This window comes from Eptesicus fuscus, chromosome 4, assembly GCF_027574615.1.
Source record: "Eptesicus fuscus isolate TK198812 chromosome 4, DD_ASM_mEF_20220401, whole genome shotgun sequence".
NCBI classification, from domain to species: Eukaryota; Metazoa; Chordata; class Mammalia; order Chiroptera; family Vespertilionidae; genus Eptesicus; species Eptesicus fuscus.
The window spans coordinates 93,880,414-93,907,836 of NC_072476.1; the positions used below are offsets into that span (position 1 = coordinate 93,880,414).

General features: G+C 36.6%; 1 protein-coding gene across 2 annotated transcripts in view; it reads left to right on the forward strand.

Moving 5' to 3' along the window:
* CDH12 (cadherin 12) overlaps nt 1–27,423 on the forward strand; it is a 179,271-nt gene that overhangs the window by 40,210 nt on the left and 111,638 nt on the right. For both annotated transcript variants that reach the window (XM_054714318.1, XM_054714319.1), the window contains exon 2: nt 22,062–22,356. In XM_054714318.1, the coding sequence (XP_054570293.1) occupies nt 22,062–22,356 (295 nt within the window). The remainder of the gene's footprint in view (nt 1–22,061; nt 22,357–27,423) is intronic.

The window sequence follows — 27,423 nt, forward strand, 5'->3', positions numbered from 1 at the left end:
TATCAGGGAAAATTAAAGGGGCAAGAGATCAGCTAGGATATAATTGGTTTTGGGGAAAAAAAAGCAATCGAGTTCTATGAAGCAAAGAGCACTCATGATTTGGGTGAAATGGGGCTCTCACCCAGAATAAAAGCCTTGCTAAGTCAACCCTGGTTAAATTCAAGACTACACAAACTTAAAAGGACAGGGATTAATAGCCATAAGTACTTAGTCCAACCTTCTCCTGGTCAAAGGAAAAAGGAGAAAAAGGTATTTTTGTGAAAACTTGCATGGAAAGAGGCTGAAAAGAAAAGGGGGACATTTATAAACTATTTATTTTATTAGCTTATGATGTAGTCACATTTATGCATCATGAGGAGTTCAGAAAATGCTAGGCTAATACTGACACACCCTCCATGATGGCAAAGTCATACTTTAACAAAACTATAAAAGAAAAAAATTAAGATAAAAACTTAGCATGTACATTTTTCACTAGTGCATTCCATGGTCTTAGTCAAAGAGCCTACATTATTATTTTAAATTGAGTGTATTAATAAGGATCAAATCTGTGAAAGTGAATGACATTAATGAATTAAGAGGAGAAGGTGGCCTCAAACACAGTAGGTGGAGAAAGGTATACTATAAACCTGAAAAGGAAATGGATGAGAGGTTCAGATGGGTAGAAGGAAAACCAGGTCAGTGTACAAGTAATATCTCAAAAGCCAATGACAGACGATTTTAAAAATTAAATGGTAAACAACATCAAAGGCTGATAGAGAAGACTGAAAACTTTCCCACTGGATTAACCCTTTGCACTCGCTTGCTTTTTTCTCGATTCCTTTATTCTACTCGGGATTTAATTTTTTAAATACCCCAGATTTTACAAAGCGCGGCAGTAGAATAAACTACTGGAGTTTCTTTTCATACAAACTTATTTATTTGGATTTTTTTTATATTTCAAATTATTGATACATTCAAAGAGTATAAAAAGAGCTGCTACCGATGCTAATGGTGTCGAGTCACACTTGACATCCGAGTGAAAAAGGTTAAGCCAATCTGAGCACATGGATAACCATATTGAGCTGCCCAGGTAAAGGAATGGGCTAGAGGCTTTAAGTGAGCTGAGCAGATTTAAAATAACCATTGCCGAGTAGGCGAACAAGTTGACCAGATGCACAATTTAAGGTAATTTTTAAAAAGCATTCGGAGTAGTAATTATACATGCATTCATTAGACTAACAAGTATTTTTTGAATAATCCTAGTGATCAAAGCAGTCTTCTGGGTGGTTGGGGCACATCTACACTAATAAAATAGAAAGATGCAAATTGACTGTACCTTCATGATGCCCACCAGCCAATCAGGAGTGAGTATGCAAATTAACCCAACAAAGATGGTGGGTTAATTTGCATACACAGGTGCTGAGCAGCTGGGGGTGGGCGTTCTGATGACACAGGCATTCTGCACTGCTCCAGCCACTCTGGCCCTCTGGGCAGCATGGGAAGGCAGAGAGGCGGCTCTGGACAGGAGCAAAGGTGGTACCAGCAGCCACGGGAAGGAAGGCCCATTCATGCACGAATCTTCGTGCATCATGCCTCTAGTTTGTATATAAAATAGACAATATCCCTGTCTTTTAGAAATTACAGTCTAGTAGGGTGGTTAAAAAAAGAGAAGAATGAATGCCACACAAGAGATGCATGTTGAAAGGTGACCAGTGTTAATTAATACACAAGTAGACCAGAGTGAGGAAGATCAGCAGTGTTTGAGATGGCTTTGACAGGGATACTTAATGTTGGTGTCATATGAGCAATGGTATCCACTGCAGGAAGTAAGATTTGGTCATGTGGACAGCTAGGAATAGCACTCTAGGCAAGGAAACAGCCAGCACAAGTTCTGTGAGTTGGCAGGCTTGTGTGTATGGAACCCAGGGAGACAGAAGAGATTAGAGACAAGGTTAAGGAAACAGTGAGAATGGGCTGGAGGGGCCAAAAATCAGAGGGTCTTGAAAACTATCACAAGGATTTAGCTTTAACTGAGTGAAATAAGAGGTATTTATATTGGCAACAATGTACGTCAGTCCTTGCCTTTCTCCAGTAGTGTTTCAATTGTGGATCACATGGACTGAAAGTTGGCATTACAATAGGTTTTAACAGTTACTACAAAAAGACAGAGTGTCAAAAAGAATTGACTTTTGACAAGTGTCTTATGAAAATGCAGGACCATATGTTCTCAGCTTGGAAATGAACAGAGACAAGAAACGAATGATTGACTGTGCTGAAAGAAGAGGAAAATGGAATGGGGAATTTGATGAGGATATTTGTAGTTTTCATTCACTGATAAAAAGATAAATATGTTCAGTCTAGTCCCAGAATTCAAGGTGTGTGTTTTTTTAGCATCAGATTATCTGGTTCTTAGTCAAATCTTTACTGTTTCAAGTCGAATTTATTACTTTCAGGTTCTTGGAAAAGAGGAGAAAAAAATGAAATATTTGAACACAGAATGATGCTTTTAATAATACATTTCAAAAATAAACTAAATATTGTATTTTTGGATTTGGTTTCAAATAAATCGTTTTTTTGTTTTGTTTTTTGACCTACTGGCCATTCATTCATTCATTGACTCATAAAAGTAAACGACAACAACAATAAAAACCATTTATTTAGCTACAAAGTACAAATAATTAAGATACATATTGGGAAATATTACCTTTAAAATTTTTAAGATGCTCGCAGTCTGGAGATAAGGATAACTTGTGTATAAATAGTGGCGGTAATAATGTGTAGTTGATAGAGACAAACACAACAAAGACATGGGAATGAATTAGGATTGGACAAAGAGTCTGAGAGGATACAATATTAGAAGATGGGTTACCAGGTAGAATATGTTATTAGAAAATGCATCGTTCAGGACCATGTACCAAAATAAAGAAATGATAACTACGACGTGTTACTTAAAATACATGCATTGAACTACACAGACACAGGGTTTTAAGAATACAATCAAATGAATTCACAGAATTCTATATTGTTAAACTCTTTTGTTAGGAATAAACTAAACTAAAAATGTATTCTCATTTACCTTAAGTAGCTAAGGCAAAATTGTGGTTTAGGGGGGCAGGTAAAAAAAGAAATAAAGTTGTATTCTAGATGTACTGCTCTAATTTTGAGCTGGTTGGACAATATGGTACTTTTCTAGAGAGTCGGGTACTGATTTTATGATTTGCTATTAAAATTAATGTTTTAATTTATTATTTCCACGTTTATTTTTCATGTTGTGGTGAAGTATTTTTCCTTTAGGTATGTATCAATTACCCACATTGGGAGAGCTGGCAGCACTGGAATTATTCAATGAAATGATTCTTTCCCATAGTGCTCAAAAGGTCAACCCAGTGTGAATGCAACCAAATCCATTTCAAAAGTTGATTTCCAATAACAATGTTTATTCTGACATATTCTCCTTGGCAATAGACTCATGATTAAATGAAATTGTTAGCTTCTAAATTACTGGACCCATAGAAGGAATATTTACTTAGAGGGTTAAGAATTGTTTTTTAAGATTATTTTATTTACTTTGATAATGTGACAGCAATGAAAGAAAAAATAATCATATTTTAATTAACAGTGAAATCTGACTGCATTTATTAATTTTAGTTAAATAAACCCTTGACATTCTCTGCAACTAACACATTACTCACATCAATGCTTAGAGAAAATGTGAAGATTACAGTTCTTTTTATACAGATTTAATATAAATATATCATTCTAAAATGTTATCTATAATATAAGGCAAGGGTTATTCATAAATTTATAGAAGCAAATTCCATTCTTTGACTGGCAGTAGGATCCCTTAACACTCATATATAGTTCCCACACAGGTACCATTAAAATGAAAAATGCTCACTTTTTAGGCATATGTATACTAAATCAAAAGCTCATTTTTTGTTTTAATATTTTTCTTCAACTTTATGATATTATTTTTGAAAGCACAACTAATAATATTCAAACAAGGTCAGTCAGATACCCGTCATTTATGAATGTGTTTTAAACTTTTTCTCAGAGTTTTCAATAAATATTTCTATTTGTATCCACTTTGAATCAGCTTTCACAGAATCATACTTTAATCAGAAAATATGAGCTTATGAGATGTTAAGTATATTGATTTTTTTTCAATATTGCTGTGCTCACTAAATCTTCTCTCTATAGGCTAATGAAATATTTTATTTCATGATGAGTCTCTGGGCTAGTAGAGAAGCATGAAATGTTATGGACACATTTTACATAATTTTCTGTATTACAATAATTGACCACATGCTTCTAAATGAAAATTGCTATGTCCAAACATATTACATACAGATGCTCAAACATACAGCTTAAAACTAGAGAATTTGTAATTGGTTTGATAGAATTTTAATTACATTGCAGAAAGGATATGGAAAAGAAATTTAATAAAGAACTGATTATCATTTTAAAATATAAATTTTGCCTGGTCGGTGTGGCTCAGTGATTAATCCCAGGCACTAAGAGGTCACAGGTTCTATTCTTGGTCAAAGCACATGTCTAGTTGCAGGTTTAATCCCCAGTAGGGGGCGTACATGAGACAGTCTATAGATGTTTCTCTTACATCCATGTTTCTATTTTTCATTCCTTCTACCTTCCTTTCTCTCTAAAATCAATAAAAACCTATTTTTAAAATATTATAAGATAAAAATATTATATTTTGTTAAAATATAATTAAACAAGGACTATGGCATTATCAAACACTGGTTTCAAAACAATTTTATGTAAATGAATATACAGACCTGTTTTCTGATTTGCAGTAGAAGGTAGCTCTGTATTTTCATTACAGATAATTTCCCTTAAGTTTTAAAATTCTTTCCAAACAGCTGTTTTATTATTTACTAGAGGCCCGATGCACGATGCACAAAATTCATGCAAGGGGCTCAGCCCTCACGGTTCCGACTGCCTCTCGGCCCCAGCTGCCTCTGAGCCCCACTCCCCACACACTGGTCGTTCCGGAAGGTTGTTCTGCCGTCCATTCTAATTAACTTATTAGCTCTTTATTATATAGGATTAGAGAGCTCCTAAATAAGTTTTCTTTGAATGAGATATTTATTTAGAAAAATATACAAAGAGCTCAAACAAACATGTTTAGAACTTGTCCATGTTATATTTATCCATTATTTATAGAGCCAATTAAATGAGTGTAAGATTTTTTTCTTGTACATGTTTACAGAGATTTGATTCTTACTATAAATTGTAAATAATTTTTATAGACATAAATACTGTTGCATGAAGAAAAATATCTACTAAGTTAGAAACTAAACTTTTAAGCAAGTAGAGATTTATGTTTCTTTTATTAAAAAAACAAAACAAAACAAAAACAAAAAACAAAAAAACAAAAAACACTCAGAGATAGATATCTTGGGTCTGGTCCAGCAAGTCCAAGATAACATTAAAAATGTACTTTTAATTTTCCAATTCATCAGCTTAAACTTTCTGCTTTCTCCTTTATGCTCATAAAGTAGTGTCTATGTATCTAACCATTATGTCAGCAATATTTGGGAAAAGGGAAGAAAAAAAGAGGAAAAGATGAAAAAAAAGCAGCAAAAAGTACATACCAAATGAGTTTGTCCACTTAAAAAATTTTTCCTAAACATCACCAAAGGTTTTGTTCATGTTTGTCTCATTAGCCAAAATGGAATCCCATATCTACTCTTGGCTCTGAAGTACTATGGGAGGTGAGCATTTTAATTAGGCAAACTGCTAGCCAAGACACAGCCCATTGATAATAGATTCCATTACTATGGAAGGATTATATTAATAAAAATGAAGGGAAAATGAATAGGAAATAGGCCACTGGCAGTGACTGTCGTGCTCATCAACTTTGCAATCAGATCCAAAAGGCAAACTGAGATATTGTCAAAGGGATTGCTAAATATAGACGTTCAGGTTGACTTGGTAAAATCGTAGATAACATATCTCACTGTATTTTGTGATTTAATGCTCTGGAGTAATAGTTTACTGAAAGCTGCAAGATAAAGATAGAAAATTTAGAGGGTAGAGCCATTATATAACTGCATTTTTACTCCCTATCTTCTAGCTATGTAGGCTTGGGCAAGTTATTTAATATTTCTTGACCTTTATTTTCTAATTTATTCCATAAGAGCAATTTTTAGAGAAATCACATTATTTTGTGTAGAGTAGATACACAAATATCACATGACTTACCATTTTTCTCAAAATTCATGTAATTAGTAATGATTTTTAATGACTGAATGAAATTTCAGAAATAGGAACTCCAATGAAATTTTCCTGATTGTCATTTTTTCTAATGATATAAGAAAACAATTCTAAGTAAATAATATGTTGAGATTAAGAACTGATACAGTCTCTGTTTTAAACTGAGTAGGTGTTCACTAAAGTGTTAATATACTTTTATAGGCAAATGATATAGTAAAATGAATTATACCTTGACTGCATTTATATGTATGGCAGAAAAAACATTCCTGCGTCATTCTGGCCATCACTTGGACATGGAATGTAATAATTTTTGCTGCTTCTATATGGTGAGACCTGAGGGTCCTCCTGCTTGATGAAATGTTTCCAGTCGGTAATAACTAGCACATAATGACTAGAGATTTGAGTCAGCAACAGATCACTTTATACCTAGAAACAGTCATGGTGATGGATGTATTTTGAGTTGCCACAGCAAGGATCAAGAAGTCTGATCCAGCCCCTTTCTTTTTGGTCTTGGTTAACCAGCTCAAAGCACAAGCCTGTGTCTCGTCTTCCTGTTCTCTCAAAGATTTACTCATACCGAATGATCTATTTTGTCTTGCAGAAAACACTTGATCTCAGGCAAATCCTAGTACACATAGATGTGGGCTCAGGCTATCAATATAGAAATAAAAGTGCAGAAGAACATTAAGCATAAGAAGAAGCAGAGGACAGGGGTTTGACCATGACTACTAGTAAACTGCAGTAATAATAGCAAAGAGCAGATCCATTCCGGTAACAATGGGGACAAGAAAGTAGGCATTAGCAGCTGGAAGGAAATGGTAGCTAAGGCTTAGTAGTGCTTAATTTTTGTTTGGTAAGAAGCTCCTTACTTTTATTATCTTATTTAGATAACATTATTATTGGGTAACACTATTATTCCCATTTTACACATAGGAAGTTAATTATTTTGCCCAAGATCATAGCACCAAACTCAGGCCATTCAGTATCAAAGACTGCTTTTAAATGATATCCTACATTATCCTGATATATAAAAACCCAGGTTATATAACATCCACAATGACCAGAGGCTCCACCAACCGGAAGTCAGTGCTGGATTGCCGTGGCGACCCAGCACTGACTGTCTAGGGGGCTGCGGATCAGGCCCAGAGAGAGGCCTGGGGAGAGAGAAGCAGGGTCTGATCTGTAGCCTCCATGGCAGCTGTTGATCAGCACTTGCCTCTCTCTTTCGCTCCGGGCCTGGCCAGCAGCCACACCTCTCTTTCTCTCTGGCCTATGCTGGAGCTGCTGATCAGCTCTGCCTCTCTGATCAGGCCCATTGATAGGCCCGGAGACGCTGACTGGCATAGAAACTGACCAATCAGAACCAAATCTGGGTGAAGTGCAAGGAGCCAATGGCTGCCTAGGAAGCGGAGCTTTTGACTCTGACTGGCATAGAAACTGACTAATCAGAACCTAATTTGGGTGAACTTCGAAGGCAGAACCTAAGGTGGGGGCTGAGGAGGGGTTTTAAGGGCAACAGCTATTTGGTGTAAGGTGGAAGAAAGTGGTTCAATTTTTTAATAATTAGTTTGGCAGTATAATGCATATGGCTGGCTATCAGTTTAGATATAGGGATTATGTCTTTTTGTCTGCCAAGAGCATCTCCTCCTGATGAAAAAGGCTTTCCCCCCCCCCCCCCCCGCATTTAAGCAATCCTATCCTATATAATCTATCTATACAACTAAGAGGGTAATATGCTAATTAGACCGTGTTGACCAGCCATCTTCTGGATGTCTGACTTCTTTCCAAACAAAGCCATGGTGGTGGGGGCCGAGGCAGAGGCTATTAGGGGTGATCTGGCTGGCAGGGGAAAGCAGTTTGCGGCTAGATGAGACTGGCAAGGGGGGGCAGTTGGGGGCAAGATCAGGTTGGCAGGGGAGGGCAGTTGGGGGAAAAATCAGGCCAGCAGGGGAGGGCAGTTAGGGGCAATCAGGCAGGCAGGCAGAGGCAGTTAGGGGTGATCAGGCAGGCAGGCAGAGAGGTTAGGGGCAATCAGGCAGGCAGGCAGAGGGGTTAGGGGCAATCAGGCAGGTAGGCAGAGGAAGTTAGGGGCAATCAGGCAGGCAGGCAGGTGAGCACTTAGGAGCCAGCTGTCCCAGATTGTGAGAGGGATCGGGCCTAAACTGGCAGTCAACATCCCCCAAGGGTTCCCCGATTGGAGAGGGTGCAGGCTGGGCTGAGGGACCCCCCCCCCCATTCACAAATTTCATTCACCGGGCCACTAGTATCTACATAAAATAAAAACAATAATAAAAGTGAAGCCTTAGACTATTGCTGAGTGTACTGCTTTAAGAGAAATCTAAATAGATTGACCTGTCCAAGTTTATGACTGGAAAATTCCATAACAGGAGAGAACCTGTTGGCTGAACTAGCAGCAGTTCCATCGATGCCTTTAACTGATATTGTTCACTAATAGTAAGATTTATCACAGACATTATGGAAGACACTTAATGGCTCCAGTACTCTTATAGGAATGTCCTGGGAATATATGTTTCAGGCTGCTGCAGTTCTTCTCAGATCAAATCATATTTCTTGCGAAAATAGTGTAGTGTGAACTGATGGGGCTTCAAACCTGAAGAGCTAGTTCAATAGGTTTGTATTCTGAATTGGAAAAAAAAAGTCCATTTTTATTTACTCTTAGACTTGTGTTTTGAATCATATAATATTAAACATAATGGGGATGTTAGAAGACGCTGCCTCCAGTTTGTATTTTAAATGTCCATGCTTCATATTTAAGACCTGGATAAAAGGATGTGACAAAAAACATCTAGAACCATTTTCTCATGGTGGAACCGTAGGTCTACATGAACTGCTACTTGAAGAAGAACTAATGAGAGTCAGCTAAAAAAGCTTAGTAAATGAAAGTTGGTCTCCCACGCAAATGTCTAGCTGCAAAATGTAAATGGTGCCAGATAATGTACTATAGGTGGATTAACTTTTCAGGAGACCAACTGTGGTTCACCAAAGATATTCATTCTAATGATACAAAGGATCAAATTGCCCCTATAATTTTAAATGTTCTATGTAAGAAAATATTCACTATCACTCTTCTTGAAATGCTGGCCCTGGAAATATTTTGAAAAGACTTACTATCTTACCAGAGTCATTTTAAAGAGGCCCCTGGCCAAAGATAGAACAGTTGAGTATGGTGAGGATGACGACACTGATAGACCAGAAGGTACCACAGCTGTTTGAATCCATAATGCTCCGTTATGGCAGCTCTGCCTGGTCACATTTGACAGATGCAAGGAACCTGTAGCATCGACAGTGTGACGAGTACAATTTAAAACTGACATTGACAAGTCACTGCAGAGAGAGACATATTACGAGGGAGCTCGGAATAAAAAGATTTTTAAGTCAACTGAAAAAAAAAAAAAAGATAATATCAATGATTCTTTACTCAGAGAATTCCAAGTAAGTAGGCAAATTTTCTTCATATTTAAGAGAAACAACTTTTTTTTTATGTATGAGTTGATGCTACAGTTATGAATGATACAAAGTTATTAGGACTGTTTCAAGCAGAAAACTCTGCTCTCTGCACTCCATAAAATCAACCTGGGATGTAATATGCAAAATAAAAGTTATGTTGTTACTAGTAGTGCAAACCATACATGATTTATGGAGAAGGCACTGGAATTGCATTATCACTAGAGTATATATGTGTGTGTATATATATTTTAATTTTAAAAGCTTAAACTTACTCCAGATTTAATAAAGAAGAAAATTTCTAGTTTTGTTCCTTTTCCTCTACTGTTGTTGCTGCTACATGGCTAAATGTTATCATTGCTTGGCTTTTTTTTGTTTGTGGATAAGAAGTGCTTATTATGATTAAATGCATAGGATCAGGGAGAATGAAAATTAGCAGTTATATAGGATACTAAGGACAAAGCACAATTTATACCCCAACATTGAAGTTCCTTTCTGTCTCCTCAGACATAGGCCTTGGCCTTGTATTATAAGCTCAAGCTCCCTGACTGAAAAAGTTCACAAGCAGAAAAGTCATTTTTAAAACTCACTTTTTGTAGCAAGTTTCCAGCTAAGGAAATATATCCACAGTCTACAATTGACTTTATATCACGTAATAACTTTTTGAATTCTATTTTAAAATTGAAAACAATATTGTGAAGTGTGATCACTGTAGATTTTATAAGTATTCCTAAATAATCAGGTGTATTACTTTGTATATAATGCATTAGATTTAAAATTTAGATTTACTTGTTTTTTGTATTTACAATAGAAACAAAACAACTATTAAACATATATGCATTATCTTAAATTCTCATATATATTATAATAGAAAGAGTGAGAAAGATTTGTGTACTCATTAAAAATACAATACATTTTTACTCATTGAACCAACTATACATAACTATTCATTGCATGCAAAGGTAGGGAGATGAGAGTTTTCTTTCTCTATTTAGGTGACATAATTACAATGATGTCATGGCATTTCAAGATATTTATCAGATAGCTTCCCATGGAGAAATATCATTCTTTGTCTTATCTATCATTGTTTACTTTAAAATTGCACAACCTATAGTCAAGTATTCATGGATAAGATAAATTACATTGCAGCTTTAATTTTTCAGGTTTACAACTCTTACTCATGACATAGAAAATGAAGAGATTTAAAATCCATTGCAAGCATGTAACTATAGTTTCATAAAATTTTATGTTCTACAAAATATAACGTGATAAAAATGTGAAGTACAGAAAATATCTGACATTATTACCTCTTCATGCCTACAGGTTTTGGGCCTTTTAAAAAGGTTAAATGTGAGGGGGAAAATATTTTTATTTTTGTTAAAAAAACTTCCAAATAGGTTAAAATGAAATTGGGGGGTGGGGAACATAAAAGAGTAAGTGAATTATTTAGACTAAGTCAGACACATGAGTGGTTTTTTTTTCCAGTCTCACAACTTTTGAGCTGCGATATATTGGAGAAATATTTAATATCTCCAGCTTTGGGCTCCTCATTGGCATTGCTAAGGAGGAAAAATATTATTAATGATGTCAAAGAAGACAATACTTATAAAATAATTAGTACATCTTTATAAATTATTTAAATAGAAAATATTAGTATAATTATGAATAATCAAATGATCCCATTTCATTTGATATATATCGTTCTCTACCCACACAATAAAGCTTATGTCTACTAATTTTACTCTACGTTATTTTTCCTGTGTTGCTAATGGAGCTTGAAATTGATGTGGCCATTTGTAAGCCAGTATCGATTTATTCTCAGTCCCTGATGCCTTTTGGTGGTACTGACTTCTTCCTATATAAATTCTGTAACACATTTACATATGAAATCATAATGAAATATATTTAATATAATTCATCTTACCTGCACCGGGCCTCTAGTATTTAATATAATTCATCTTACCTGCAACCATTAGGAAACTAGGTTGTTTTTATTTTTAAAGTTTTAAAATTGTATCGGCCAATGATATTTTGACTTATTAAACATTATAAGGCTGATTTCAATTCCAAGTGGCCCCAAAATAGGAGCAGGTAATTTTACTTGGTTTAATGGAAAGAACTCTGGGCAAAGAATTGGATAACCCAGTTTCTATTTTGATTGCTGTAATTAACTAGCTCTATAATATTAAGGAAATCACTTAGCCTTTTGGATGCTCAATTTCCTCATTTGTGAAAAGAAGTAATTGAAACAACGTTCTCCAAGGGTTTTCCAATCCCAAAGGCCTGATTGGATGTCATTACAGAAGCCAGTGCTTTGACATTATATTCTGTTTTCTTTTAAAATCTATACCTCCTTCTTAACAATTCAAATCATACTAAAAATATTATTGGAATACCTGATCCCAGGGTATTCCAATTTGGTTTAATTGATGCCTATGACCAACATACTTGGGTGACAGCCACAGTGGCCATTCTCTCCAGGCCAGGAATTAATTATGCAATGTGCTGGATTGCTCAGTTCAAGAGTCCTGGTAGAAATAGTTCTGGAACAAGAAAGACATAGCCTAACCCTCTGTTAGGCAGCTTTTAAAGACAGTTTTTGTATGTGAACTGATATACATCTGAGCTGGCTACACAAATGCCTTATTATTCTCCTTCCCAGGATCAGGGTCAATAAATTTCAAGCATCATTAGCAGCAAGTATGTACTCAAAACCAACAAATTACATGGCAACTTCTCAGAGAAGGCTTCAGGATATAAAAGGGATGGCAAGTTCATTATATCTTCAAGATCAGAAGGATCATAGAAGCAAAAGTACTCGACATTTTATAAGGCAATAAGTGAAGCCTGCTGTAAACTAACATACAGTATTGTTTGTGTTTTTTATGTCAGAGGAATCAAAACTAGGAATTAAGGAGAAATCATGTTCAGCACATTGCTTTTCCCCCAGAAGGGAGGGGAGTGACTTGGGCAGTAGCTAATCTGTGTATTCATAAAGGTTCAAGCAGAGAACTTCGGAAGTGCTCTGTGAATCGTGATGCCCTTTCCACTGCATAGCTGGGATTTTGAATTGGGGAAGGGGAGTAGGAGGAAACTGCACACTGACCCTGCTTCATTCAACATATATTTTGCATAATGATATCGCGGCTAACTTTCATTACAGGAAATTCTATGTTTAAAAAAAATGCTTAGGATAGCTGGCTTAGAGAATACCTGCATGGAGCATGATGAAAGTACTGAATCCATGCATTTGATTCAAGTTTAATTAACTGTTATTATTTGAATGGCAGAGCAGAGGCCTATGCTACAACCTAAGTGTCTGTACAGTGAGAGAACACATTTCCTTTCACTTCCCACAACAATTTACCTGATGAACGATCTGCCCTCAATCCTGAGCTCATCACACACTAGATCATTCGCTTAGTTTTCTCTCATTCAAAAGTTAAGATAGGGCCCTAGCTGGTTTGGCTCAGTGGATAGAGTGTGGGCCTGCAGACTGGAGGGTCCTTGGTTCGATTCAGGTTAAGGCCACATGCCTGGGCTGCAGGATGAATCCCCAGTAGGGGGTGTACAGCCGATCAATGATTCTCTCTCTCTCTCCCTCTCCTTCCTCTCTGAAATTAAAAAGAAAAGAAAAAAAAAAAAAAAAAAAAAAATATATATATATATAGTAGAGGCCTGGTGCACAAAACTCATGTACAGGGGTGTGTGTCCCTCAGCCCAGCCTGCACCATCTCCAATCTGGGACCCCCGGGCAGTCGGACATCACTCCCACAATCCAGGACTGCTGGCTCCCAACCGTCTGCCTGCCTTCCTGATTGCCCCTAACTGCTTCTGCCTGCCAGCCTGATCACCCCCTAACCACTCCCCTGCCAGCCTGATCAATGCCTAACTGCCCTCCCCTGCTGACCTGGTCCTCCCAACTGCCCTCCTCTGCAGGCCTGGTTGCTCCTAACTGCCCTACCCTGCAGGCCTGGTCGCCCCAACTGCCCTCCTCTGCAGGCCTGGTCTCTCCCTACTGCCCTCCCCTGCTGGCCATCTTGTGTCGGCCATCTTGTGTCCACATGGGGGTGCATTTTTGACCACATGGGGCTGGCCATCTTGTGTGTTAGAGTGATGGTCAATTTGCATATTATCTCTTTATTATAGAGGATATACACACACACACACACACACACACACACACACACATATATTAAAGTTAAGATTGGCAGATATTTCAGGATCCCTTTCTACTAGCACCAGTGAAGGGGGGACTGCCCTCAGTGCCTCAAGGTCACACCTCTGAATCAACAATTCTCAACCCCGGTGTTTGTGTGCTCTCAAGCCAGCTGGGGCATGTGTCTCTGACTTCTATGTCTACACCTGGAAAAAGCCCTCTTGCTTTTAAAGGTCATCTGTGATTAGGTCAGTCCCACTGAACATAGGCATAGAGTTAAATCCACAGGCTTTGCAGTCCTGGGGTCATGCAGAGAGTATACACCAAAGGGAGCGAAATCCTGGGCCACATTGTACAATCCTGCCGACCACACCCTAAGTCTGAACACAATCAGAATGAAGAATGAAGATTTGATTTGAATTTAATTCTGTATGAAATACAAGTTTTATGATCTATAATAATACAATCAAGCATAATTGGGCCCTGTTTAATCTCAGAAATTCTGCCTATATCTTATCTTAATCAGCAGCTAATTAGATATGGACCTGAAAATTAGAAAAAGCAGTGAAAGGAGTTAAACAAATAAACTATGTTGTAATTGTGGAAATAATGCAATTATACAATCTATAATATTCATGTGTTAGCTTTAGTAAAGTGTGATGTATTCACACATACATATTCAACTCAATTCCATATACTCCATGAATTATTGGGAAAATTGAATAACAAAACGATTCAGTAACTTTTGAAAACAATGAAACTTTGATTTAATGTCTCAATTAATATCAAATTAAGCATCTGCTTTTATAATCCAGAATTTCTTTTTTATTTGACCTTTATAAATGCAATAGCCTGAAATCAACTTACTTCACTCAGGCATCCAATAATATAAATTTGTGAAAAATAGTCAAAATTGAGCTTCCAGCACCCCGGAAAGATGTTTTTATTTTATTTTTTTAATTTTTCTTTCCTCTTTATATTTGAAGTCAAAGTATTATCTCTTTGGAGGTTTCTTCAGAATCCTGTTAGCCCTAGTGGGAAATAAGTGAGCCCTGAGAATGATTTCTTCCTTCATGTGTCTATAATAAGATCTTTAAGAAAAAAATCTCTGGTTTACCTGCACTCAGAAACAAGGCTCAACTTACTGCATTTCTTATACAGAACAGTTACTGCTTCTGTTTCTCTTTAACATATTGAAAGTTAGCAATAAGATTACTCACATTCATACTATTTGGCAAAAAGTGAGTATTTAATACATACATATCATGCAAATAAGATAATATTTATTTATACAAAACTGAGAGATATGAATACTTAACAGTAAGTTTGACATAAAACAGCTTGACTCATAATACAAAAAACACAATCTGTACTTGGATTTATTTGCTCTGTGTTTGTAATATCATAATTTCAAAATCCATTTAAAGTAGTTATTGTAAAGTGAGGAAAGGAAATAAAAGACTTCAATGAGGTGGTTTTCTGATTAAGACATAAAGCAATCCCTACAGTAATGCATGCTACAGAAAATGGGTCACCTTCAAACCACCCTTGAAAATAAGCAGATAACATCATTTCAGATTGCATTATCTAAAGAGCATTGTTATAGTATGTATATCTACATAGTCTTTTATTCAGTTTGCAAAAAAATGTCCATATGTGAGCAGATTAAAACACAAATACTCTTTTCATCTTTTTCCCCTCACATACAACATGTATACACACACGCCTAAACATCCTCGCATTCTCACATCTACTTGTAAGGTCATTAGTTAATTGTGAGAACGAAAGTATACGTGTTAGTGACTATTTTTCTAACTAAGTGGAGAGGGGAAGGAGGAAGGGGACTGGATAAAATAAGGCTCAGAGTAGAGTTGTACTCATAGGGTTGTTCTGAACATCAGTGGTTTTAGATTTGCAAAGCAGTTTTAGACTTACAAAGTGGTTTTAGACTCAAAGCCATTGGAAAATTGCCTAGCAAAAAGTAGAAGCTTGATAGGGATTTCTGTCATTATTTCAGATCCAATTAGTTTTCTTGCGCCTATGAATATAAATTAATATAAGTGGAAACAAATCTGGCTTTACAGGGTTTATTTAGAGAGAAAGGAAGGGAAATTAATGTTATGAAGTTAAATTCTTTACAATAGTCTCCAAATTTTACAATGTAAATATTAAAATCCATTTTTTACTAGTATATATGAGAATTCTAACATTTACAGAAATTTAGTAACTTAGACAGTAACATCCAGGTAACAAGTAATGGGTTTGGAATTTTAACTCCAAATGTCTGTCTGCTCATGTTCATAGATTTTAGATCAGTCTGTGTTTTACATTAGAGTTAAGATTTGTATCTGACTGCTGTATTAGAGCTATTAAATGCTTAGGCAAAGAGGTTAGGGTGCAAAATACAGCTTTTGAAATATAATTTTTACATTTTGAACTATTCGAATTTAGTTAAAACGATTTCTTTGATTGGAATTATCATGTTAGTATATCACTGATTAGTTTGAGAATTAAATAAAGCTTATAAAACTATTACAGATCTTGAGTAATTGCTAATAATAAAAGAAATGTGGAGAAATAAATACTAGCAATAACTAATTAACAAATCATATATATATGTAACAATATATCATTTTATTAATGACCCATCATTTTTGTCCCTTTAAAACTACACTAAAACATAAAAATCTACCTAGTATTCTGAAAAATAACCACACTTGAAACCATGCATAAAATGCACTTTTATTTCAAAAACAGAGATTCCATTAGCGATGGTTTGATCAGAATAGTTTATTGTCTGGAAATGTTTTGTTACCTAAAAAATGGCTCTGTGAAAAATGTTCTACAGCTTTGGAAATGTATGAAAGAAATTATTTTAACCTTCTCCTTCCATATTTTTTTGCTTCTAAATCCAGGCACCATGCCAATGACCTCTCAAACTTTTGCAGAAATACCTGTTAATATATTGTGACACTCTCAAATGATATAATCTGGGTGAGCTCAAGTTGTAAAATATGACAATTTGAAAAAAAAATAGGATGCCTCTCACATATAACCACACACACAATAATCAAGGACAAAAGGAAAGATGAAAGAGAATATCAGGTGGATAGTATATTTTTTCTTTAGCAGTGTTAAATAACAAACATTCAACTGAGTAAATTGAAAGATCAAATGGGCTTATTCAATGATTCATGAATCAGGTAGCTTCTCATACAGCATACAGCAAGGAGCTCTGCTGAGCTGGAGAAGGTTTTTAAAGATGGAAAAGAGGCAGAAAAAGATGAGCAAAGTACTCATCATTTCATGCAAGATCACCCTCCTAAGGGGAAAGGAAGGAGTCTGTCTGGCAGGTGATCTCTCTAGGTCTGGCCAAGTAATTCCAGGTTGACTAGTTAAAGGTGACATTCCTGAGAGAGGTTGAGACAATTAGGTTAATTGACTTGGTTTGGTGATGTGGGGCATAGCAGAAGATTCCATTTGGGGCCTGTTGGCTCTTTTTAGCAACAGGATGTATAATATATCCTAAAACATTAGCTTTTGTTGCTCCCAAGCATGGTAAATAGCCTTTGTTCTTTGCTCCTCCTTAGCATACCTCTGGGGAAATGTGGGCCTTTTTGAAATGGGTTTCTACTTTCTTAAATAGAAGTTGAAATATTTCCAGATGATAAATAGCTTTGGGCCTGTAACCCAGGCAGGGGAGTTCTCAACTCACATTGGGCTGTTGAAGGGAATTCCCAACCTTGTAAAGTAGTATTCCTCTTGCTGGAATGGCAACAGCCAAGCGAGGAAGAACAAATGAGTCCCCTCCGGGAACAGAACGGAATAGATGTCAAATATTCTTGAGCATTCAGTGGCTTCAGAAAGAGAAAAAGTTTGCATGATTCCATTACTCAGACAGAGTTATAAATCATCTTTGGGTCTGGTCTTCCTTTGTCAATAAACAACGAGTTAAAAACAATCTAATGGCATTTTAGCTAGTAACAATGGCCACTGTGATATTCCTGAGAACAGAGTAGGCATTAACAGTAAACTTAAGCAACTATAAAAAAACACTTAGTATTTTAGAAGGTCACCAAGGAGAATCTAGCAAAAGTCATTTGTTTTGTACATAATGAAATTTTTTCAGCCAAAGAAACTCACCCAAAAATGGCCTTATATTCATTTTTGCAAGTTTATCTGAATACACCCTGTATGTAAATAAAACAATTTCTCCTTTCAACAAACCCAGTTCTCTCCCCATGCCTAGTAACCACCCCCTATCCTGGAAAATAGCAAATGAAAATAAAATCCCTGCTGGACATGGCAATATAAAAATATTTTATATTCTTATGTGCACTTTTCAACCCAGAGAAAAGGAGAATAAATTCCTTCTTTTGTGCAGTGGTTTCTAAAATATAATCAGAGATATGCTAGTAAGTACTTGACTTTAGATTAGCTTTCTCAAAACTTTTAAGCCCTAAAATTCAGTTTCACTTACACTCTGAAGCTAGTCCTCAGTATCTTTTTTAAGCCTCTTTTGGCATCTCATTTTCACGCTCCATCTGAGATGACTTGGAAAACAGCAGAAAATAACAACACCACTTCCACAAAACAACTGCCTGGACACCGCATATTTCTACATCCATCATTTATGGAACTCTGTTTCTAGGACAAATTTTATTTTAAGTGTCAATATTAGAAGGTGATTTTATTGGAGTTGGCTGTGTCAGTCAGTAAATAGTCATCACCTACACAGAAAAAGCTTTTTAAAAATAATTGAAATAAGAAACGTTGCTTGCTGTTATTTTTGAACTAGAGGCCCGGTGCATGAAATTTGTGCATGGGAGGGGGCGTCCATCAGCCCAACCTGCACCCTCTCCAATCCAGGAGCCCTCAGGGGATGTCCTACTGATGGCTTAGGCCTGAGTGGACCTAAGCCGCAGTCTGGCCTCCCTCTGCAGGAGGTGACCGGGCTGATCAGGGGAAGGCGCTGCCCCCATCACTCCGCTGCTGCTGCCACTGCTGGCCGAAGCAGCCACCAAGGTGTTTTCATCAACACGGACTCCAGTCCCTTCACGCAAAAAAAATGACAACTTTCTTTAGGCATTTTCAAGATGTCTTCCATAGGATATGAGGATATTTCCTTTCTTTCCTCACCTGAGGATATTTTTCCATTGATTTTTAGAGAGCATGGAAGAGAGAGGGAAAGACAGAGAGAAACATCAATGTGAGAGGGACACTTCGATTGGTTGCCTCCTGCATGAGCCCTGACCTGTGCCCCAGCCAGGGAGGAGCCTGCATCCTCGGTACATGCCCTGGATCAGAATCGAACCCGGACCTTGCGGTCGGCAGGCCGAGGCTCTATCCACTGAGCCAAACCAACTAGGACAGGATATGACATTTCTTAGCCCCTCCAGCAGCGGACCTTTATTTTTCCCCAGGAATGAGGTGGAAAAATCTTAGATCACCTTCTTGGATTCTTATTACCCAAGTTACCAAGAACACTGCGAGTGGCGTACTGGGAGCTTAGCCAATGAGAGGTCAGAAAAGGGGTTTCCTGTGTAGCTCACACACAGAGGTGGGACTGCCAGCACCCTGCGGCTGGCAGGCCCTGCTGTGTGTGGGACTGCTCACTCGCTCATCCAGGCACCTGGCAGCCAGGCCCTGCTCTCTGCACCTGCCTTGCCCCGCCCACCGGACCGCCAGCCTTGCTGTGATAGGAGCCTGTGGCCCATGGGGGCGGGACCCAGAGGTGCTCCATGCACTTCCTGGTGACCAGTAGTCCCTCTGGTATTGTCAGCCCCAAGCTATTATTAGTATAGATGGCTTTGAAGGAGTTATTAGCTTTCCATATGTATAGCTTAAAGCCTCTGTATAAAATGGCATCATGTGCTTTTTCTGAACACAACTCAGAGATGAGGCAAAGCACAAGAATTCCCCTTCTGCACCCTTCGCTTCTTTATGCAAATGAAGTAAGCAGTAGCTTTGCAGTGTAAGCTAAGCCTGAATTAAATTCCCTTGCTGGAAGATTAAAAATAAAAAGTAAATTAATCTATAGAGATCAATTCCTGGAATCATTCAAGATTCAAAAATTCTTATAAAAATTATCATGGTTTTGATCTTAAAAATTACCCTTTTATTTTGAGGAACTAAAAAGTAGAACACACACATTCATCACATTTTTTATTAAGAGATAAGCAAAACCCATTGGCTTCCTTAAATGAATATAATACAGAAATTTAAAAATAATTTTGAATAATTTCAAATGACACTGAAAATCATTATAATATATTGTTATTGAAAGTATTGACTCATTTATCATTTTAAGAATCATGCATATATGTACATACAATCAGAACACAATTATATAGACATACAAGAAAATATATGAATATGTTAATCTATGTGTACCATTTTAGATATGCATATATTCATATACATTTACTAACATGAATGTATATAACTGAAAGTGTATAAAAATGATCAAAAAAGTTATCTCTAGGAAAGAGAGTTTCACTTTAGTTTATAACATTCTCTATCCGAGTTATTTAATATGTATTATGAAGAAAATTTTACAATACCCAACATCAGGTGAACACCATTTACTTAATATTAGATTGATTGTGAATAAACCAACACCTATAGTGTAAGCTAGCCACCTATGTGGCTGACTTAATCAGCACTGAATAACTGGTTTTGAATATTGCCTGCCAATGCAGGTTATTGCATGTGATCTCCTTCAAGGTATTATCCTGCAATGAGCTACTACTATAAAAATTCTAATCTTCTTAAGAGCTTTACATTAAACAAGTTCATTTTCAGTTCAAAATTTAACATACATTTTTAATTTTTATCATTGAAAGTATATGTCCCCCACTCTCCCCCATTGACTCCTTCTAGCCTGCCCTGTCCTGCCCCACCCCTCCACCCCTGCCCCAAGCCTTCAAATATTTTTTGAAGTTTTAATTTCTAAAAAACTCAGATTTAAAATAGAAGGAAAAGGTGGAAGAGGAAGGAGTAGCAACACTGAATTTAATTTGGATTTTGGAGAGAGCTGAAAACACATTTGCTTTTTTATTATGTCAGTTCAAAAAGAAAATGGTTCTGATTTTAGCTAAATGAAGACTTTTTGGTAACTACTTGGATCACATTGTAAAAACCTATTTAGAATTTTCACTCCATTTCCACAATATTACCACATATTTTTTTGAGCTGTTGACAAAATGGATACAGTTTATAAAGTCATTGCTTTTGCACTGAGCATTTGCCTGTCTCATATCTTTAGATGAATTTGAAAGCAAAAGCAATACCCAATGCGTTGGATATTTTTAATAGTATGGTTGGAATCTGTAATTTGAAATTTCTAGGTTCAAAGAAGATTTATTTACAGCTTGATTTTATGCTTGAACCTTCTTATACTTCACAGCAGTTTGTAAAGAATTGGGGGGAGAGAAGGGAGGCTTCCTCCTATCATTCACAGCATTTTTCTTAGACTTGAATAAAATATACAGAAACTTTCAAAGAAAAATTAAAATCTAGTGCCCCCTTATTGTTTTCTCATTCTCTTAATTAGAAAACTTACTCGGGTCTAAATCCTTTGCTTATACTTATATACATATATACTTTCAGAGCAAATTTAGATATCAATATAAATTTACAAAATGAATATATTTATTTTAATAACATTAATTTGAATGGTGATGTTATCTTACTGAACCTAAACTAAAATGTAGAGTTTAAGAGCAAAAGTATGTAAAAGAAGCAAATAGGTACATGTGTTCAAAATCGTTGTATTTATGCATGCTCATGTATTTGGGGGCTGTACTTCTGACATCTGCAATGTACTGAGCAATAAGATGGGTTGAGAGAAGCTGGAATGAAGTACAGATATTGGATCTATCTCTTCGAGAAGTCAAGTAGATTCAAAGGTGAATGGTGGAGTCTTTGGGATATATAGGTGTTCGCCATATACTTTTCAAACTTTGGATTTTGTGAGTTTAAAATGTTTATAATTAAAAATTGGTGAACAAAAACAAACAGAAAAAAAGAATCATATTATTGTGTTTGTTTACCTTTTCTGATTAAAAATAGTACTGCAAGTATGGCTTTTTAACCTAGAATCATATCTTTAATGGTCTTTTCTCTCTCTCTCTCTCTCTCTCTCTCTCTCTCTCTCTCTCTCTCTCTCTCTCTCTCTCTCTCTCTCATTCGCCCTCCCTCTCCCTCTCTCTCCCTAAAGCTCCATTCTGACTTAGATAAGGGAGAGGGCACTGTTAAATACACCCTCTCTGGAGATGGCGCTGGCACCGTTTTTACCATTGATGAAACTACAGGGGACATTCATGCAATAAGGAGCCTGGATAGAGAAGAAAAACCTTTCTACACACTTCGTGCTCAGGCTGTGGACATAGAAACCAGGAAGCCCCTGGAGCCTGAATCAGAATTCATCATCAAAGTGCAGGATATTAATGATAATGAGCCAAAGTTTTTGGATGGACCATATGTTGCTAGTGTCCCAGAAATGTCTCCTGTGGGTGAGTAAACAAACCAAAATTCTATCAGATGCTACAAGACCCTTTTCACATTTATTTTCTGCAGGTTGATGTAAACATCTTATTTGTAACCCAGAAGAGTATTCTTTCACTGTAGAGGATACAACAGTTTCATTTATTTTTTTTTCAATTTTCTTTCAATTTAACTTTTCCTTTTTGCTGCATTCTAAATACATAAGTAGATAAATAAATATCTAGGACATATAACATTCTTTCCCATATTTATATTTCCCTGAACTCACAAAAGTCCTCACTTTGCATGGAAATTGATGTCATTATAATTCCAGATACCTATATAGCTGGAGGTAACCACCACACTCAACAAATACCAGATAGTAGTTCTTGGCTGAAAGTATATTTTACACAGCATGTATCATATCTGAGCCTGAAGGTGGTGCAGAAAGGGGTGTGTTGCATCCTTTGTTGCCTTCATCGGAAATTCCAGAAGGATGATATTGCTGCTGTAGGTCACCATAGTATTTAAGCCATCACCCTAGGAAACAAATATGATTATGAAGTCAGTATTAGAGTAATTTTACAATTAAGCTTTTAGTATCATCTTCATTCTTTATAATTAATAATAATATAAAATCAGCCTGACCGGCATGGCTCAGGGATTGAGCATTGACCTATGAACCAGAAGGTCACAGTTCAATTCCCAGCAGAGCACATGCCCAGGTTACGGGCTCCATCCCCAATGTGGGGTGTGCAGGAGGCAGCCAATCAATGATTCTCTCTCATCAATGATGTGTCTATCACTCTCCCTCTCTCTTCATCTCTGAAATCAATAACAATATATTAAAAAAATAAAGTCACATTTCAATAACAACCTAAACTTATAAAGTCCTATAATATTTATTTTATGGTTGATGAGTTAAAGGTTCCTGCTTTACTGACAATTTTAAATTATAACGATTATTCCTCAGTGACCATTGCCAACTCCTCAACTTATTTCGAAGTAAATTTTAGTTTCTAGCTCTTTTGTAAAATAAAGTTACTCATCACTTCCAAGTAACAACTTGAAACTCCTATGTGAGCTGTTGCTAATATTTCCCAAGTCTGACATTCCTCAGGGGGCTTCTGCTGCCCTTACAACCATGGAAGACACACAAGGAGCGTTGCCTAGAGTAGCCTAAGGGCAGAAGCAGGCTACTGGCTCTAGGAGTTGTCACAGGGATTGATCATAAATGCATGCACTGGAAATTGTGTCTGTGACCTTTTCAGGCATTCAAAGACCATACTCCCTCCTTGACCTGAGAAATGAGCCCAGAGTACTTCACTTAGAAGTTTTGTATGTGTACGCAAGGCTGCATATCTGTTACTCGGCGTCTGCTACATTTTTCCAGCTGCCTCCTTTATGTGGTGCTATGGTTACTAGAGATTTAGAAATCCAGTCGGGAGAAGTCTTATTAGAAAAGTAGACCCTGAAAAGGGGAAGAGCAATTTCTTTAAATTGTGCTTTGATTTTACAGGGCGGGAAATGAGGGTAATATTTTGAGAAAAATGTATGGCTTTTAAGAAGACACTGCCCTTTAGAAATAAATGGTTTAACCTGCTTCTGACTTCATGAAAATTGGAGATATTTATGTGAATTCATGACCCTCAGCGACACTTTATTACCTGAACAGCATCCTTAAACCAACATACGCACTTCTCTCCAGTATTAGAAAATTATCTTACAAAGGTTTTTGTTGTGCCAATTAGGATAAGGGGTAGCTACAGAGTCTGAGCCCTTAAATAAGGAGTTCACAGCTAGTGTTTTAAGAGAGAAATAAATCTGAAAAATCAGGCAAGTGGTAGGTGAGGGAGAACACAGTAGCTTTTGCATGTTATTCGGTTGAGACATGGTTTGCTGTGCTTCCAGGAGGTATTACGAAGATCTACAGAAAAAATATATTGTATCTCCATAATATACTCATTTCAAATAAGTACTAAAAAGTCTAAATACCACATCCAAATTAAATATTATAAATTTAATATCTACCAGGCACTGATTTTGCCATGTCCCACAATCTTGCCTATACACATATAACTAAAAGCACAGGAGACCCAGCTGGATCTGTGGTATTTGATGTTGTTGTTTTTATACGGCCAACCTAAAGCTAACCAAAACCAACAGTGTACCCAGGCATCATACTGATGTTCCCAGAGCTCCTGAACTCCGTTCCCAAGCATAGCCTTCTTACCCTATGGAAACGCTTCACTGCTCTAAGTCACTTTGTCCAACAATTATTTTTAATTTTTCTTAGAATTTAATAATTTTTGATCAAGGCCAGATGCAGCTTACCATGTTATATTGGTCAGTACAGCTATTGTTTCAGTAAATCTCACCTTCAGTTTTATACATCTGTGTTTGAAATATTCTCTAGGAAATAACTATTCTTTCCCAATAATTGAGAATGTTCCTATTTCATTTTCAGTAAAAGAGAAGAATCACACAATCTAAAAATATATATAGTAGAATAGCTTATTTTTACTATAAATATCAATAGATATTGAAATATTGAAACTGAGCTTATGCAAATGCCTATTTAGCAATATGGGAGTGTACATGTGAAAATATGAACAATTAAACCTGGAATGAAGATTAACTAAAGTGAAAATTATAAAGAACAGAACTGTACAGAAGGGGAAATGGTGGTGAGCAGGGTAGATAAAGATTTCAGAGGAAAATCGAGATTTGAGATTTGTAAGACTGTGAAATATATTTGGTTCCTGAAAGTTTAAGAAAATTCTAGTGAATCTATGAATTGTTTAAGAGAAAGGTCACTTTGTTACTAACTTGTGTGACATCCAATAGGCCATGGAAGTAACATTCATAGTTAAAGTGCTTTTACTATGACCTAAGGAAATTACTTAATGATTCAGATATTCCCAACTCAGAGTTACTCCTTAGAGACAAATTTGGTCATTATGAATGCTGTTTTAATTCTTTAAGGTCACTAGAGTAACAAAGAGTTACAGTAATGTGCCCTCTTCCCTATCTGGTAATTTTGAATCAGTACGGTCTGTTTTAAGTTACTTTTCCTCTCAGAGTGATGAGAGGCCTAACATCTTCAAATCCATATTCATACTTGTATTATCTTCTTCTGCCTGAGGTAAGCCATTATGAGGCAGCTGATTTGGTTATTGGTAATCAGGTCGCTATGATACGTTTTATTGATGTCAATTCTGAATCATAATTTATGTAGTAATACCTACCATTGTCTGAGCTATAGTTAGGGGCCAGAAGATATAAAAAGAGATATCCATTCCCTACTTTATTTAATCATTATGAAAAATTCATGCAGTGTTTTTTTGTGTTTTTTTTTTTTTTTACTATTTGATCTTTATCTTCATATGAAAACTTAACCCTTATGTATCAGAAAGTACGAATGACTCCAAGGTTCTTTAGAATAAAATTAATTGCAATTTATTATACCTTTTATTTTTGGGTTAGTGATTTTTTGTGGGGGCTTAAATTCAGTTTGTTTGTTTAACTCAGCTGAGCTGGTCCTTTAGATATTACCCTTATTTATTTTAATTATCTCTTACTTTCTGGCCCAAAACTGTGTTTTGGACTTGTCTTACACTTTGTCTGCCCCAGTCCTTTAATATGATATTTTTCCAAGAAGACCTCTTATATGAAGATTAATATTTAGAAGCCAAAATTGGGTTTTTATGTGTATTCTTTGATATTGGAGCATCATTACACCCAGTCCCTTTCAATTGGCACAACAAAAGCATCTATCTAGTTATATATATATATATAGAGAGAGAGAGAGAGAGAGAGAGAGAGAGAGAGAGAGAAGATATTTGTGTGTCTTTTTACATATATTGAAAACCATGTTTTCATTCTAGTACCCCAACTCCAATCTAACACCATCATTTATTCCAGTTTTTCGTCACTCCTTTTATTTTTTCAATTTTTTTATTGATTAAGGTATTACATGTGTCCATATCTCCCCATTGCCCCCCCCCACCCCACTGCCATACATGCCCTCACCCCCAGTGTCTTACATCCATTGGTCATGCTTGTATGCATGCATACAAGTCCTTCGGTTGATCTCTTACCCGCCTCCTCCACCCCCAACCTTCCTGCTGTAATTTGACAGTCTGTTTGATGCTTTTCTGCCTCTGTATCTATCTTTTTGTTCATCAGGTTATAATCTTCTTTATTATCCATAAATGAGTGAGATCATGTGGTATTTTTATTTCATTGACTGGCTTATTTAACTTAGCATAATGCTATAACTCTCTTTTCTGAGAGTGAGAAATCTGGTGCTTTTAATCTTGGATATATTTTCTTATTTGATCAAAGCCCCTGTGTATAACCAATCTTTCATTGTCACCAACCCTTCAAACCCCTTGCATATGTCCTGAGGACTCCATTCCAGCTTTGACAATCTGAGCTGGCTATTTCCACTATTTTCTCTCTCTCACTGGAGGTTTTGCTCACTTCACTGGCGCTCTGAGTTCCCACCACAGATACCTTCCTGGCATCCACAGGTCTCTGATACCCATTGCTCACACTTCTGTGTGGACACCTTCCTCAGTCTGCTCCAGCACCTTGCTCTGGTCTATTGCAGCTGCAGCCCAACTCTTCCATTCCCATCTATCTGCCAGCATCAAAGCCTACCTCTTCCCACCCCTGCTAAGTTCGAGGACTGGATTTTTTCTAGAAGATCCGCAAAGAGGAAGGAGTTGCCTTTGATTCTTAAAGGGACTTGGAGTGTTCTTAGAACTGACAGCCCCTGGATTGTATTTTTACTGGTATAAGCGGTGTTTAGAACAGTGGTCTTTCATTCAGTTTTCCCTTCTCAATTTGTTGAGCTATCCAGATTGTTTTGTGAGAGGCCAAAGATGACCCAGGAAGTGTTTGATAAGGCCCAAATCCATTTTTCCCCCACAGTACTGGTTTTTCATGCTGGACGTTATCTTTTCTATTCTCCAGAAACTAGCAGGGCAAAAAGCCTAAGATGGAGAGGACCCGGTTAATAATCTTATTCCTTTTCTTTTCCCATAGAGTCACTCCCTCTGACAGGAACTCAATATTTACTACTGTTTTGT